The 17907-nt window shown below is 36.7% G+C and overlaps 1 protein-coding gene across 2 annotated transcripts in view; it reads right to left on the reverse strand.

The window, feature by feature from the left end:
* The window catches only part of LRP2 (LDL receptor related protein 2), a 123410-nt gene that overhangs the window by 51810 nt on the left and 53693 nt on the right, over positions 1 to 17907 (reverse strand). For both annotated transcript variants that reach the window (XM_057423635.1, XM_057423634.1), the window contains exons 27-38: positions 16528 to 16739; positions 15880 to 16064; positions 14722 to 14950; positions 13472 to 13649; positions 11412 to 11540; positions 7851 to 8017; positions 5156 to 5299; positions 4109 to 4218; positions 2588 to 2765; positions 2027 to 2240; positions 1306 to 1545; positions 991 to 1179 (exon numbers count right to left, since the gene is read on the reverse strand). In XM_057423635.1, coding sequence (XP_057279618.1) covers positions 991 to 1179; positions 1306 to 1545; positions 2027 to 2240; positions 2588 to 2765; positions 4109 to 4218; positions 5156 to 5299; positions 7851 to 8017; positions 11412 to 11540; positions 13472 to 13649; positions 14722 to 14950; positions 15880 to 16064; positions 16528 to 16739 — 2175 coding nt within the window. The remainder of the gene's footprint in view (positions 1 to 990; positions 1180 to 1305; positions 1546 to 2026; positions 2241 to 2587; positions 2766 to 4108; positions 4219 to 5155; positions 5300 to 7850; positions 8018 to 11411; positions 11541 to 13471; positions 13650 to 14721; positions 14951 to 15879; positions 16065 to 16527; positions 16740 to 17907) is intronic.

The raw sequence follows: 17907 nt of genomic DNA on the forward strand, positions 1-17907 counted from the left end.
TAGTAGTTGGAAGCATAAGATACTTACCTACCCTTTGAGGAATTAGAAAGAAGGCACACAAACTGATGGGTGTCGTAACAGTCAATTAATTTCTGAAACCTCACTGATTGCCATGGGGAAAATTAGTGGTGTAAGATTAAAAGTGCATTAACTACAATTGTTCTTTAGGTATACTTGTTGGGTTTTTTTAATCTAAGCCTTTGGTTTGCCATTCCGTAATTTTATCACTTTACCTTTTAGAACACACAACTGTGAAATCCACATTTTGGCACAGCACTGTATACTAAATTAAGAGTATACAGCAGAAGATTATTCTAAACCTCGTTGCAATAAGGCTATCAATCAACAGAAAATTTTTGCAAACATATATGTAATACGCATAGTATAAATTAAAGGTATCAATGGCAGTGGTCAGTTACTCAGAGTTGATGAACACTTTCTGAAGAGTTAATATTTGAATTAATCTCTAACATGTTTAAATTGGAACAGGAAGTGCAAGTGGGAAAATCAAAGTTCAAAGACAAAGTATTTCTTCTGCTTTCTCTACTTTTCATTACAATTTATAGGATTTGTACACAGCATCTACATCTGAGGGTAGATGAACAGCCATCATTTCTTATTAACAGTGCCATCAGACAACTTTTGTGCATTCTTCTCTGGGACATGTTTTTCACTGTGGTAGTAAAGTACAGAGGTAAACTGGATGACAGCTACTTAGGAACTCACAGACAAAAGGAGACACCTAAGACAAACACGAACTCCTCATGAGAGAAAAGTTTCTATACATCTGCTCTGATAAACTTTCGTTTTTATATGTATCTATCTGTAAGAGCTATTCACTGCTTTCTCTTGTTTTAAAATCAGTCTGTAGACACATAAGTTAGAATCATAGGACTCCCAGTCAAAATAGTTCCTTTAAGATGTTTACCCAAGTCTAAAAATTTCACAGTCTGTGAAGAATAGCATGCTGCTAAATTCATCTGTTCTTACCTGCTACCCAGTCGATTGCAATGCCACGGATCCCGTTTCGTCCTATTCCATTTGTAACAACATTTCTAAAATAAGAACCATCAGGTTTAATTTTACGTATTGCATTCTGAGAAGAAACTGTGCTACTGAAGTCACACCAGTAAATGAAACCAGAAGGCATGTGAACGTCCACATGAAGCGCATTTCTTCCTGAAATATTTTGAAAAGAAAAAAAAACTAATTACCTTTGATATAAACTAACTTATTTAAAACATGTGCTATGCCAGCCAAAGTGCAGGAATCATAATTTTTTCCCCTACTATAATATTCACATACCTCTTCCTGCCAGTGGTACCATGGCTTCAGAGTGATCAGATGTCTCTAAACTAAATCCTTTAATAGCAGAAAGCATAGAAACAACTACAAATGAGCTGTATGGGGAACAGGTTCTGTTATCAGGATTTAGCTGAAAGCCAGTAGCACAGGCACAGGAGAATAATCCACCAGGTACAGGTAGGCAAAGCTGCTGGCAAACTCCAATATTATTACTGCAGCCATTTGAGGAACCAGCAGAATCTGTGAAAGACACACATGGCAAGACATAAAAATCTGAATTTAATCATCACAAACTCTCATGGATATATAGCCAAATTCATATCTTTGCATAGTATTAACAACCAGCTGGCAAAAATAAAGAACTTAATCACTGTACATTTTAGCACATAAGTGTAACCAAGGGATTTGTTGGTTTCTTGACATCTAAGATAAACTGGGCCAAAAAGCAAATAAGATGGATACATAAATTTTAAGCCAAAGAAACAAAATTTGTTACTCAGTCAATATGGCAATGATAATATTTCAGTAAATTTACATGGGCCAATAGATGCCTTAACTGGATGGTGGAATATCTCTTTATCAAAATCAGTTAAAATGCTTCTGACACTTTTTCTGAAAGCCCAATCGATTTCCTTTGAAAGAGCATGCATTCTCTCTCTGAGCAAGGTTCTGAGCTTTCACAAGTTGGATATCCTGAAATACCCCTTTATCAAATACTCACTGTCTCTGTAATACACACGCAGGCACTTCAGTCTTGGGACATTATCTCTCAGTACTACTTTGTTTGCTCCAGTGGACTTGTCAACTCGTTCAATAACTTCATAATCTCGATCAGTATAGTACAGAAAGGTATCATACACAGCAATTCCCCATGGATGAGAAAGATGAACCACCAGAGTCACACGATTTGTACCATCCACATTGCCTTTCTCAATCTAAGAAATCAGTTTAAAGCTTAACATTACATTTTTTACATTAAAAGTTCAATGTAAGAATACAAAATCGAAATGCAATATATGCTACTAAAATCTTTTCATGCATGAGATTTTTATGTACAAGGTTGGAAGGAAAGCATCAGCAGGATGCCAACAACTTCTGTTTTCTCATTCATATTCATCATACATTTTAAATGGTAATTAGTAACAACATTTATTCAGATTTTGCTCAGTCCTGCAACTCCCAGTTAGATGATAAACTAAAGTAACTGAATTATGTATGGGAACCAGAATAATAGAGATAGATGAATAGGTAAAAAAGCAACTATTTACAAAATATCTCCTACCGTTCCTGTGCTTGTAACAGCCCAGTACAACTTTTGTTCCTTAATATCAATGGTAATGAACTCTACGTGGTCAAGGTTGCCAGTGAAGAGGGTTTGTATGCCTGATCCATCCATGTTTGCACTGGCGATCTTTGCTGGGACTCCACTCTCAGTTCCCTGGTCTGTCCAGTACAGCTTCCTGTAACACACATTATCACATCTGCTAACAAAGCTGATAAGAGATCAATAGACCACTTCAGCATATGCTTAAATCCATCTCCTTCATCAGACAAGTACTCAAGCACATCTGAACAGACATCACTTTGAATCAGGACACAGTGAAAAAGAGACTTCATTTGAAGAAAGAAAGAAACAAAAAAAGAAATGTCTTGAAAAAGAGAACAATGCCGGATTAATCATTTTTAGAAACCCATAACCTCTCCCAGTATCATCCCACAGTACCATCAAGTAAACTGAAGTAGAGCACTAGGACTGTAACAAGAAAGCAGGAGATGAATAATTCTGTTTCCCAGATAGCTGAGGGGTTTCAGTAGCGAGTTAAGTTCCAATTTGTAAATAAAACTACAAGTTCGGAAAAATCTGTATGAAACAAAATTCCACTATGTGGCTCTGGGGAATATGTGCACTGCTCTGGCCTCAGCTGCTGAAGAACACCTAGGGCACATGGCAGCCAGACTTCCAACTAGGGACAAAACATCAGACTTCAATTCATCTTAAAGCCTGCCAAGTCACCAGCAGAGCTACCTACTAATATGGTCCTATGGAACACGATGATATTTTTGTGAGGAAAAAAAAGCATCATACTGCAATTTTAAGTACTCTGTTGGAAAAATAAACAAATTGCAGCCAATTCTGCTGCTATTTGGAGAATGCAGTATAATCACATTTAGTATTCTGCTCTTTAACACGTGGCATTCTTCCCATGTAGTGTGTCTTTCTGCTATAGAAAGGCATCAAGATAGACATCACAAGGTACTATAAAGACACACTTCAGAGTTCTCTTTACTCTGGGTTCCCATTTTTCAGAGATTTTTTTCACAGTCATAATATTCTGGGATATTTTTGAGTAAAGAAATTGCCATACAAGTATATGGTAAATGAAGAGAATTAACATCTATGCAACAATTCGGGAAGCCATGCAAGTATTTTCTAGGGCTTAAAAACAATAAATAAATTCTGCATAAATGTGAAAGAAAGAAAGAAAGAAACAAAACAACCAAACAATAAAATCAGAAATCCTTCACTGTGAGGTTGGTGAGGCACTGGAACAGGCTGCCCAGAGAAATTGTGGATGCCCCATTCCTAGAAATGTCCAACGATGCGGCCTTGAGCAACCTGGTATAGAGGAATGTGTCCCTGCCCATGGCAGGGGTGTTGGAATTAGATGATCTTTAAGGTCCCTTCTAACCCAAATCATTCTGTGATTCTATAAAATTTAGGATGGAAGCTGAAGACCCCAAAAATTAAGGAAAATGTGGAGAATATTCTCATGCAAAACCAACATCAGTTTTGGAAATTTACCCTCTTGCTGGATCAACTGTCAAACCAATCGGCGTGCCAGCTCCCAGAGAGGTGCCATCATTGGTAATCAGTGTTTTCCTGTACATTACATCTCCATGCAGCTTCAGGACCTATGCAAACATTGAACTCATCAGAGCATGGGATATAGAACTTATGATACATTTTCAAATTAAAGGAAGAAAGCCTAAATCCACAGGGATTGAAATTGCAGAATACTCTCTCAAATACTATGACAAAAAGATGTTCTGTACTCCAACCATCCCCCTTCTCTAACATGCATCTCTTGAAAGAGCTACTTGCAGCCTGGAACCTGTATTAACAAGTAAGCGTTTTTGGTATACAAATACTTAATCTTTCAAGTTCCATGATATCTTGAACGTATTACAGGCTGAAAGGCTTGATAAAACGCCGATTTAGAAAATATTCAATTTTATTTGTTTAAATTAGCTGCCTTGTAATCTAGAAGTGTGTATTTATATTTTGGGACAAGAAGATCAATGACTGGGCTTATTCACAGTCATTACTGTATTATATATTGTTTATCCTCTATTTCCCTACACTAAATGGCAATTTTATCCTTCACAAACCATCACGCTCCTGTCTCCAGAAAGCTAAATAATATTGTATCAAAACATTTGGGAGTGGATCTTGGCTCTTACTGCATTTGATGGCAAAATTCTTTACTATCAGATGGACTGCATTGGGATTATTGATTTGAAGGAAGAACAGTAAAATAATAATAACTGTAGTGATCAGAAAGGTTTAGTGCCAAATACCAGAAGCCTAATGATTGAATGGCTGGGGGGAAGGAGGGATATCTCAGCAGAAATCAAGTTCCCAGAATACACTGCTTTCAATCTTTTTGACTATGCTCGAATTTAGGTTTATTTCTTCAAGTTTGTACAGTATTTTTCTACAATTTGCATTTTAAAATTAATCTAATTTCAGTTTTTCACAAAACAAAGCAAAATTACTGATTTCAACCTGTACACTTAGCAGTGAAAATTCTAAGCTCTTACTTTCCAATTGCCCTTCTTAAATAATTACCTCAAGTGACTGAGTCCCTGGGTTACTGTAATACAGGTTTGCAGATATCCAGTCCAATGCCAGACCAATGGGAGCACCAATAACAGATGCTGGAGCAAAAACTGTTCTGTTGGATCCATCTGACCTCACTCTGTGAATTTCACCCTTGGAAAAAAAGATAACAAAAGTGAAAAAATGTCAAGAGCAGAAAACACTGTTCTATTCCAACTACATAAGTTTATGACTTGCAAATTTTATGGTATTAGCTACAGTGTGTGCTGCTAAAGCACGATATAAACAAGCATGCAGACATGCTGACCATGTCTGGGGAAGATCTGGCTCTGTAGTGCAGGCTCCCAGACAAGGTAGCACTGGGACTCACCACCCCAGTTCTTTACTGAGGCAACATGTGCAGTAAGTCTGCTCTGCTCTGGCACTTTGCTGGAAAGACAGAGGGGCACTGACATCTCAAAGGGACAGAATATACAGCACACCATTACAGCCTGAACTTTGCATCACTTGAAGACAAGAGGCTGTGCAGCTAACACTTGCGCAGTCCAGGAAGGGAAGAGGTGGACACAGAAGTAGACCAGTCCCAGGCAGTAAAAAAATGAAGAACAGGTTGCAATTGCCATCTCAGAGCAGAAACAAGTGAGAATCAGCTTTAGGAAAAGCACCCAGTGATAATTTAGTCCATGCATATTCCTAATTGCTTTGTTACCATGATATCAGTACACTGTCTGAATATATCAGTATAGAATTGAAAATGGTGCTTCAGAAAGGAACCAATATATTAGATGGTAAAAATCTGAACAAGAACTCCAGGCCAAATTAATAGGTGGCTTAAATAGGCAGAAGTTCTAGACATCAGTAGCATGCTGCTTGCTGAATCCTAATAATGTAGTGCTATTTACAAATTAACCTGTGCTTGAATCCTTAGGCCTACAGAAAAAAGCAGGAAAGTAGAATAACTTTTGCTACTATAAAAATCCTACTTTAAGAGCCTGATGGATATTGAATATTTACAGCAGTGTCTAGTATGATAGGCACTGTAAAGACAGTGAGAAATTCTCCTACCTATTATTGGCATTTACAATTAATAACCTATGGAACATGGCAGCTGAAGATATAAATACTCCAGAAATGGTTTTCAAGTAGAACAGGGAACTCTCATGCTTATCTTTGTTTCCCGAGTTTGCTTCAGACAGGATGAAGTTGATGGATGTTCACCTGAGCATTAACTACTGCTTGAACTGTTGCATAGTTTTAGCTGTACTTTCTCTGCCAGTATTGTCAAGTGTAGACAAACCCCAGGGAAACCCAAACTTGCAACAGATGGAGACAAAAAAGGGTACTAAGGAAGAGGCCTTGTGGTAATGGACAAGCACTGCAGTTAAGAAAGTAGGCAAATATGTTTCTGACATTAGAAACTAGAGAAAGACCTTTTTTCCAGAGAGTGAGCCATGACTGACACAAGTGTGGCAGATGTGAGCAACAGCAGCCTGAGTCCTGCAGGTCGGGGTTACAGAACAGGGGACTGCCCATAGTCATGCATCTGTCAGGCTGAAGCTCAAGACCCAGCTAAAGTACAGCACTAATCCACACACAGCCAGCAGAGGCAACTGGCATTTCACTTGCCAGCTCTGTCAATAGATATATCAGCCCCTGACCTCCAGCACAACTGTTCAACCTGTTGTAAATGTCAGCTGTACCTGCTGGCTGAGATTTGTCAAAAATGTTTTTTCAGACTGCAAGGAGGATCAAACAGATTCCTGAGAGTTTATCTATTTCCCTTGACAAAAGGTTTGCTTAAATAGGTCTATTTAAGTACTTCATGGGAACTAGCCATTCTAATTTCCAAAGAAGAAACAATAAGTTATAATTCCTGTATGAGTGCCACAGAAAAGGCTTTAGAGTGAGTAAAGGAAATGTAAAGGAAAGAGGTTGGGAGAAAAAAAAAAACAACAAAACAAAACACAAAAAAACAACAACAACAAAAAAAAAAACAAACCATAAATCTTGTGTGGGTGAAAAGTAACAAGCTAGGGAACACATAGTTTCTTAGCTCAGGACAAGCATTAAAATCACTTCGACAAACAATTATGATCAACTATTAAAAATCAGCTCAAACTACTTTTTAGATCTAGAAAACTTGTATGTGCTACCTCTAAATTGTTGTGACTTTGCAATCAATTTATTCTATTTAAAGAAAAAGTTGCCTCTCTACTATGTTACTTTATTAGAGTGCTCAGGCTAGATGTATCTTCGTTCTAATGTTTAGTGCCACTGTGTCCCATGTACTGCTCACACAGAGAGCTATTCTGGCTGTGTTTGCAGAATTAAGTCCTAAATCAAGAGAGAGGAAAGAGTGGACTATAGCAAAGAGGAACTGAGAATATGGTTCTGTCAAGGCTTTCTGATATTTCCCATTCACATCTCTGACTGAAAGAGAAATACCATTAATCAAGTATTTCAGCTGACAAAGATGAAAACTAGCTTACAAAAGAGATTAAGCTTCTTTATCTTATCCTAGGAGGGAAAACAAAGCAAACAAAATCCCCAATCAAACAACAACAAACCAAACACCCCACATTTCATTCTTTGCAATTATATGCATCAATATTCTTCACTGCAATCCTAATATATTTCAGTCAAAAACTAATTTAAAATAAGGAGTCTTATTTCAGTGTACATTTGAACACAAATACTAACTTACCGGATTTTCAACCCAATAAATCATCTGTTCAGAATCATCAAAGTCAACATCAACACCATTTTGAACTCCTGCTATCGGAACCATCGCATCATTCATCTTTTCCTCAGGGTTCAGAGAAATTCCATAAATTATATTATCTCTTACAGCAATAAGGAAAGGGTGTTCAACTGTGAAAACATGTAATGTAGTTCAGAGTTATTTCTGATCAAGAAAATGGCATTACAATATGCTTCCCCTCTTCCACCCAAAAGTTCCATGATGCTCAGAATGGTTGAATATTGTCAGTGATGTTTTGAAACATTTACTTACAAGTTGTGCCCACACTAGGAGTGTGGTTATCAGTTATTGTAATTGTTTTAACATTTAAAGTTTCAGCACTGTGCAACCACAATGCACAAACAAGCAAATTCTGAGAAGGAGAATGTAAATAAGGCAGGATCATTCATTGCTGACCAATCTCTGAGAATAGGAATCAGAAGGACTGAGGCTTTCCAGGAAATGCCTGATGATGGGTTCTAATGCCTACTGAGCAGCAGTCACAAGCAAGGTACAATGTCACAGCAGCAATTGCTGATCTTTATTATATTGTAAGTGTTCAAGGCCAGGTTGGATGGGGTTTTGAGCAACCTGGTATGGTGGAAGGTCAAAGACTTGTTTTGGTTTGGGGGAGTGGTGGTTATTTATTATTATTTTCTTCACTGGCTGCTAAATACATTTATATAAATTTTGCAGTAAAAATTTTGACAGTAAAAAATGCAAGCCAACACATCATTGCACTTCTCAAAAATTATTCTCCATACTTCTCTCTTGCAGCTGGAGCTATTTGTCAAATTTGACATAAACTTAGATATTGTTTGTCTCAGCAGAAAGATCACATTTGGACCAATAATTGCCTGAAGACATATAGCTAGCTCTGTGAAATTCTTGGACTTCTTCCATTCCCCCCACTGAAGAATGCGGCATGCCAGTGCTCTTGTATAAAACATTTGCAAAGAACAGCTATGTTTCATGTGAAATTGTTCCAATGCATACAAGACCCTGGAGTCATTATTCCCTTTTGAATTGTACACACCACAACACTACTGAATCCAGCTGAGATATAGATATGTGAATTCTCTAGGCTACACTGTTTGTACTTTACAGGTTTGATAATCTCATTTAAAACAAGTATATTCTACACCAAGTTTTTTGCTGATTGCTTCAAGCTTACCACCTATGCAAATCTATACAGTCTGATTATTCCTCATTCACATTAATGGACAAAGAGCAAATTTGCTGAGCTATACAGATCTAAAAATCTGTGTAGCTTCAACAGATAGACATTAATATAACTTCTGCAATCTTTAAACGTAATACGTCATATACGTTCACACGAAAAATTATTATCCATAGGAAATTAATATATTGTTATATTAAATATGCAAATTTGCCATATTAATACCAGATTTTAACATACACAAAATCCTGTTTTGTTTACAAGCCAGCTTGATGCAGTCACCATCTTTAATGTCAACCTGAAATGTAGCTTTAAGTAAAATACACACAAAGGCAATCTTATCAGCATTCTTCTTATGTAAAGCTAGAAATAGCGCAATCCTAGAATCAATGCCTTTCCATCAAGCTAAAGTCAGCAGCATTTAATATGGGAACTAAGTAGGCAGAGACCATCAACACCATTGTTTTGTAGAGACACTAGGCAATCATATGGATGCAGCTCAGTTTAATCTTTCTGAAAGGTTGTGCTGGCCTTTTAAAGTAAACAATGCCAGCAAAGGTAAGGATAATAGCACATATTAGAAAAGAAATGGCTAGTGCCTAATCCTTTGCAGTCACTAGCAATAATTAAAAGCTTTTACTGTGAAAGGAATCAGCATATGTTTTATAATGTTTTCTGCTGTGCTGACCTTCAGCAACTTTTTTTTTTTAATTCCCCAAAGCTGCAGCTGTTTTTTACATACTGTTTTAAATGTATAAATTCCACCTAAAAAGAAAAACATAAGCTCAAATAGTATAAAAGAACTGTGCTTCATGAAAAGATATTTCTATTTCTCTTATACAATTTATAGTCAGCATTTATGCAATTTATAAAAGGGCCACAACTGCACCTAAATAGACAAAGGGAACTTTGCAAAATGTGGGAAATAAAGATAAGAATTGTCAATAGCTCAATTCAGCAGCAGAACTGGGTCCAACTCTGCACATGCATGTGCTTTGTCACTGTCATATTCTGTTTCTTTCATGAAATCTCTATAAGCCTGCACATACTAAAACCAGTACAGATTTCTAAAGGGAACCCTCGTTTTTTAAATACAAATTTTCATTTCATTTCAGATTATATAAATGGTAATTCTCTTAATGCTGGTGTGAAAAAATGTGAATACAATATAGCTCTTTAAAGAACACACTGCTAAGTATCAAACAGGAAAACAGCATCACATGGCTTATAAAATTTGAGTAGTTTAAAAAGAAAGGATCTTTTGACTGACAGAGATTTGTTGTGTTAGCTCATCCCAAAGACACTTTCAACTTAAATTTCAGTGATTTGAAGCTTCATTATCAGGGAGGCACCAAAACATACTTCATATCTGTACCACTGATGAAAAATTAATGATCAATGCTTTATCTGACAAAACAAATCAGGTCAATTTTCACAAACTGCTTACCAATACTTAGAATTTTTGTGACTTTTAATCAGTTAGCTAAATGATTTTTACAAAACATTGCCATCTGTGGACTGTTCAAAGAAGGTTCAGCAGTACTTTTTGATATAAAGTTTTATTTGCAAAGTTTTATTTCAGTTACAGCTGCACCACCTGTAGCATCTGCAATTCTAGGCTGTGTTTCTGGACCTCCTGCAATTGACATACTAATTTTTATCACAACAGAACATGTACCAGGGCTGAAGGAGAGCTACTGACACTATTTATCCTGAAGGACAAAAATGGCATAAGAAATGGGCACAAACTGGGGAAAGACTATATTTGAACAGAAAAGCAGGTTTCCAAGTATCAGAACCATGAAGTTCAGTGAGTTTTAGGGGCAAGAAACCAAAATAATCTTAGAATGCAGCTCACCTAGTGAAAGACAACATGATATGGTAGTCAAGGACAAAAAGGAAACAGACTTGAGTGACCAAGAAAGTCCTTTCTTGCTCTGTATCCCAACATTCTTAGAATTGCAACTCTTAAAAACAGATTTCTAGGCTAAATATTTATCATGAGAACAACATTCTGCCAGAGTATGTTTTTAACCGAGACTAAACTCCTTCTAGACATATTCCAACATCAAAATATTCAATGTGTTCAGAAATTTTAAACTATAGTTTCTTTAAAGCACTTTGACGTACTAAAAGAACATCTGAATCTCTGACTGATTTCTTTTGAGAACCTGGCTTCAAACCTTTAGGCCAAGTACATTCCATCCGTCCTACTGCCTGGAAAGGCACCAGACTGATTTCATGAGCAACATCCCACAGATTTGAAGTATCCCTTTTTGCATGACAGAGGGATGGATTTGATAGTGTCAGGTCTTTTTTTTCATCTCTCGCTATTACTGCCCTACCTCTCATGCAATTCCTGTTATCAGGAGAAAGCATCCATCCTGAAGGACAAGCACAGGAAAAAAATAGTGGTCCAGATGAAGAAAGCAAGCAGAGGTGGCTACAGGGGGACGCTGCACAAGAATTGATACCTGAAAAGAAAAAAAGATAGTATTAGCAATTGTAACAATATGAGCAACTAGAAGGAATATTCAATCTCATTGCTACTGATAATACTAACCCAGCACTAAAACCAGCTATTTCCTTAAAATTGAAAAACTAATTTATTTCCAAGAACCACAAGTAATACAATGCACTCGTAACAGGATATAATTTTTTCATGTGAAGCCAGTACCATTATCACAGCGGTCTTTTCTTTCTTTTTCATTTTTTATGCATCACAGAAAACCTTTCAAACTCCTTTTCAAACTTAACTACACCAGGATTTTCAGTCTTTGATCATTAAAACCCTTCTAAATGAGGGATTTATTTACTGAAGCTTCTTTGAGAAAACTAAAACCATAAAATAGTCACCTGTTCAAAGGTAATGGGAGTTCAATGCAGAATTTCTTGGATCACTATGAAGGTGGTCACTACTGACTGCTATTATTACTATACACTAAATATACAACTATTTAGATCACTTCCACAAAATTGCTGCTAAAGAGGATTTTTCAGGATGATCCATCATCATAGGAAAATAAAAATCAGCTCTTGAGTATGTCCTTAACAATTGCAGCAGGGCTCATTCTAAGAATCTTGGAAATTCCAGGAAATACACAATTGTTTTTAATATAAAAACTATCAAGGAATGAAATCAAATTAACAAGATGACAATAAAACAATGGCATAAACTCAAACTGTAAGAAAATTATTCATCTCAGCAATATAATAAATCTAAACTCTAGCTGGTGTAAGAGCTAATGATTTACAAAAAAAGGAGAGTGAGTAACAGTTTTAATATGGCATCTGAAATTTCAATCTGCAAATAATCAGCATGTTCTGTTAATTTGCAAGTGCTTTCTTTTCTCCTTCTTTGTATGGCCACATAAAGTAGAACTGAACAATTCTAAGTGAAAAATCATAAAATGTACTAATTTAATATAATGAATTAAAATAACCAATTTTCTCCACCTGTGGTAGAAATTTTTTTATACCTTGGGTTGTAAAATAAAACCTCTTAAACCAGAACTATGATGTATAAATTAATGGTACCCTCTGGTTACTGAACAATTTGTAGTAGAATGCTAAGGGGCTTTAGCTCTGAATATGGTTAAGGAAGGTTTGGTTCCAAAACAGTCATAGCCCTAAAATTACTAACACCTTACTCAGACGCAACTGCTCAGCCTCCCCAGTATGAAAGTTTTAAAGAAAAAAAGTCAGTCATCATTACATTTATAATCAGAAACACTCCATACACAAGAAATAGAGCAGAAAATGAAACACAATATTCATGTCAAAATATTTCCCCCCCTACAAGTCACACCATGAAATGATAAAAAATTCCAATTTAGAAGATAACTCTATCTAACAAACAGAAAAAAAAAAAAAATTGTTTTTTAATGTCTTTCATCTGCAAAGGATCACCTGAATTCAGGATTTATCAGAAATCCTGAATGCAATGAAGCAGTTTATTTATTATTATTATTTCATTAAGCAAAAGAAGACAAAAGTGCTTTCATGGAAGGTTAATGACAGTAGTCTTGTTTAAAAGAATAATTTCATTAACATTTGAGGAACTGAGTGTGGTATTAGAGACAAATCTTGACAATTAGAATGTTTTCCAAAAAATGCTCTGATTTTCTTATAATAACATTTAAAACAACGCACAAGCAAATGGTACCTACTACTTCCCTACTATTCTTTTGGGCTAGTCATTAGAACTACATGCTACCTAGGTTACTCTCCCTAAACGTGAGACTGTACAGGCTGAAATGACCTTCTGTTGCAAGTCAATAGTATGAATGATTTGCTTGGTTTAATCCAGCCCATTTCCTGACAAGACTGATTCCAGAAGAGCTTATGCATGACACTGCTGCATGGCTTATTTTTGTCATTACTAAAGTTGTTTTGCTGAACTTACCATTAGGTTGCTTTACCGGATGGACTGCCACAAGCCCCAAAGGCTGATGAATGTTATAAATCATAACTGTCTGGTTTCCTCCATGCCATTTATTGGCCCGAATTACTCTATTAGTATAGCGGTCACTCCAGTACACGAAATCTTCAAAGATAGTTAAAGCATGTGGATGCTGCAATATCTAAAAGGCAAGGGAGTTTAACAATTTAGTTATAGAGATATTTATATGTAAAGCTTGCAGTGAAGTAACAACAGAGCTAAGCATAATTTTAAAAAATAAGAAAAAACATCAGTGTGTCTCAAAAGATATTTTTCAGCAAAAGAACATGGAATACCATCTACTGCCTGAAAACAAGGCATTAATTATCTGGGAAATATACTTTTTCTTTAAAATGAAAATGCTAAATAAACCCTGTGAGATGTACAGCATCAGGAATTAACAAAGCAGCCTAACTGTAGGGCAGAGCACAAGGAAACAACAGATAAAGGCCCGATTCTAGGTTTCCACAAGCACAAGAGGAAATCTCTAATGAGAGTTATGGACCTCTCAAGACCTTGTATCTCTGATAAACTGCCCTATAATCTACCAGAAGGTCGAAGAAGGTGGCTTATTTAAATTTCAGAAAAGCACAAGTGAAGAAGGTTGCACTGGCTCCCATTTCACAACAATTGGCTCTCTAGCTAAAAATAAAATCTCCAAGGTTCAGTTTTTGAGAATATGCATGTGGTTATTTATACCAGCTTATGTGTATCAACTGAACATCTGAACTGTTGTCCTGGTACAGGGAAAGCGCTACAAGCAGCTCACTGCGAGACAGCCTTTAAGAGGGGTGGTCTTTATGAAGAGCCCTGCACACAGCAAGTCCTGGCAGCATAAAACCTTTCACTGCTGCCAAGAACAGCAGCAACCGTAACTCACAGAAGGTGATCAGGGAAAGTTCTTCCAGGTTTTTTGTGCTGTATTTGCCTATAGCAGTGTCAGATGTCATCTTTAGACTTCATGCATGCAGACAGAAAAACAGAATACTCTAAAGCACCAAGTCTACACTCAACTCCAGGTTCTGTCAAAGATCTGAGAGGCTGTGAACAGGATATGTACAGCTGCAGCAAGTAGCTAAAATACTTCATATCTGCTTCACCCAAGTCTTCTGCAGAAAAATACATTCAAGGCTCTGACAGTGCAATGACTGGAAATAGGTTAAGGACTACCTGGAAGGACATGGGAAAACAATGGTTTCTTATTAATGTCTTACCAGATCACTTGCAACCACCTGTCGTCTGTTGTTTCCATTGTAATCACAAAAATCAATATAATCAAGATAAGCATCAGCAAAATAAAGAAGCTTATTTGGGTAATCAATGGAGAGTCCATTGGGCCAGTAGATTTTATTGTTAATAATCACTGTTCGCATTTTGCCATCCATGCTGGCTTTTTCAATTCGAGGGTTTTGGCCCCAGTCAGTCCAGAACATTACGTGAGCACTGAAAAAAGTAACCTGTGGTTACCAATCTGAAAAAGAAACTAGCAGCCTATCAAGAAACATCACACAAAGACTCATTAGCAAAAAAAATAGAAACAACCTTTTAAGAAAAGTCCTATACAGTGATAATGAAATTATTCATTTCAGCAGTATGCTGACTGAAGATATTACCGTAATTTCTGTTGTAAAGTCTTTTAATACTTCTATTGCTGTTTTCATTTCTCAGTAATAGAAGCATATAGAAGCTACTGCTATCATGGGTTTTCAAAGTTGATTATAATCTGATTCTCCAGTTCCTAAATAATCATTCGATATGGGTTTGTATTTTTACAGGCATGCATTGATAATGTTAACAGTGATATAACTGAAGAGCCCCACATGGCTGGCAGTAAGTGGACTTCAAGGCACTGAAGAGCTCAAAAAACAGTAGAAGTTTGTACATGAACAGCTCAAATCATAATATTTGATTTACTCTATGCCATTTGCTGCCTGAAATGGGAAAGTGATTTTGTGATAACATTAATATAGTACAGACAATTATTTTAGATTTGGGGCTATGAAGGAACATGTTTCTTTGCCAGGTAGGCATACCACATTATGCTACATATAAGTGTGTGGTATACCATCAACTCATAATGATATGTCAGAATTTTGAATTAATAGTACTAGGAAGCAAATGTAGAAAAATCTGTTTTACAGGAAAAATAACATCTTGTTACAGTCAACAGAGCAAGAGATTGCAAAATCACCCTATGACTTTTAAAAGTAAATCAACTCTGCAAACACTATTTTAAAAAATCTTCTTAAGTTTTCTCTTGCACTTGTCATTTGCAATTATAAAAAAAATTGGGCATGTCTCAAATCTGAATATTGTCACATCATAAATTATGCATCTTTTCAAAACAAAACATAAAAAAAAAAGAATCTTACTCAGTTCTGGGATCTAACACTAGTCCCCTTGGGTTTGTTACATTTTCACTGATCAGCACCATCCTGTGGCTCCCATCCATTTTAGAGACTTCAATTGTTTCCAGGACAAAGTCTGTCCAGTAAAGATTGCGACCTACCCAATCTACTGCTATACTTTCAGTCACGGTGACACCACTGTCAAACACCTGTTTAATAACAAAATATTAAAAACAGAAAAGGAGAGAGAGACAGAGAAAAAAATGGTTGATACTAATTTTTTACCTGTTGCATTTCGATAGATATGGAAAATGGGGAACGACATCTCCAACGCTTTTAGATCTCTTATGCAGAATGAGGCACAATGTACACATCCAAAGTGCTGACAAACACCCAAAAACTCCTACTAACTTCAGTGGCTCTATTGAAGAAGTTAGCACCTACTAATAGGAAAATCAAGCTATAGCCTGATGTTAAAAAAGGGCTTCTTGAAAGCATTCAGTTTAATTTTTCAAAAAGCTATATGAAATGTTGACTTAGTAGCTATGAAGTTGTTTCACTTTGTCTACGTTATCTCTCTTTTAACTATGCTGGGATTTCCCTTCCTTAACTGGAGGTAGTTTCTTCATTTTCCCTCTGCAATAGAGAGACAAGAATAATGGCAAAACTTACTATTTTTCTGTCAGTCCCATTTTGATAAGCACTCCAAATTTTATCCTCTGTTGTATCAGACCAAAAGATACGATCTGTGACTGAATCAAAATCAATAGCCACAATATTCCTCCCATCCCGAACCAGAGAATAAATACTGTGTGACTGAGATGTGATGTTGTCCACGACAATTTGGTTACGACTTGCCACCAGCAAAAGAAGATTTCCAGACTCTGTCAAAGAAAGAACAAAATTAAATAAATTAATTCAACAGTAATTCTGTGAGAAAAAGAAACACTGAGAAATTTGATATGGCTTTATACCATCAAAGCTATTGTATCTAGATACACATATTGAAAGGACAAATTCAAATCAATTCTTAGGCAAAGATCATAGAATAGTTAGGGTTGGAAAGGACCTTAAGATCATCTAGTTCCAACCCCCCTGCCATGGGCAGGGACACCTCACACTAAACCATCTCACCCAAGGCTCCGTCCAACCTGGCCTTGAACACGGCCAGGACAGAGCATTCACAACCTCGAAAACAATATTTAACAATATTTTATCATATCCAGTCTGTCCATCCTGCATCTACCTTGGCTCTTCTCCACCGTTTCTCCATCCTTTACTCTTTCTACCAGACTCCCTTTTGAGTCTCATATCTGGACTTCAGGTCCTCTTCCCCACTGTCCAACCAGTTTGCTAGTTGGATGCCGTAAGGACATTCAACACTCATTCCTCCATAAGCCACTCTCAGCTCCCGGTCCTGACTCAATCCCCTTTAAGTTCTTTATACTACCAGTTACTCTACTCAGCCTGGTTCTTGCTCCCTTTTAGCCAGCCAGCTCTTTTTTCCTACCTTTTGACTGCATGGGGACCAGGAAAGAGAGTAAACAGATTACAGGAAAGCCAGCTGCTTGCTGTGGATAGATTACTGTGCAGCTGTTTACACTGGTAAACTGCTGAAAAACAACTGAAGAATAGCAACATGAAGACAGCAAACTATGAGAATCTCCCTATTAGTAAAGGCCAAACATATTTGCAGGTAAATTGCAAGAGTCTTCCACAACCTGAGTATATCCCTAAACCAGAAAACCTGTGGTGACAAATTCCACTGAGTATATAGCTCCTCTGTACTGTCAGTGTACTATGCAAGAGATACAGAACAACAGACACGTAGGCTGTAGCAGTGTTGTCTACTCTTCAGAAGTGAGCAAGTATGGCATAGGCACAAAGTAAGTTTTGTGAAAGGCTGGGATTTAAACACTGAACTTTGTAAAGAGAAAATTTTAACCTATGGCTTACACGTGCCTGGCATTGCTATTTTGCAGAGTATTATTTTGAACAACTCCAGGGTTTAAAAAAAAAATAAATACAGGGTTAAATTTTACTTTAAATGCA

Source organism: Pezoporus wallicus, unplaced genomic scaffold (assembly GCF_028554395.1).
Source record: "Pezoporus wallicus isolate ANWC-B61680 ecotype Strahan unplaced genomic scaffold, APGP_CSIRO_Pwel_v1 contig_1181, whole genome shotgun sequence".
Taxonomy (NCBI): Eukaryota; Metazoa; Chordata; class Aves; order Psittaciformes; family Psittacidae; genus Pezoporus; species Pezoporus wallicus.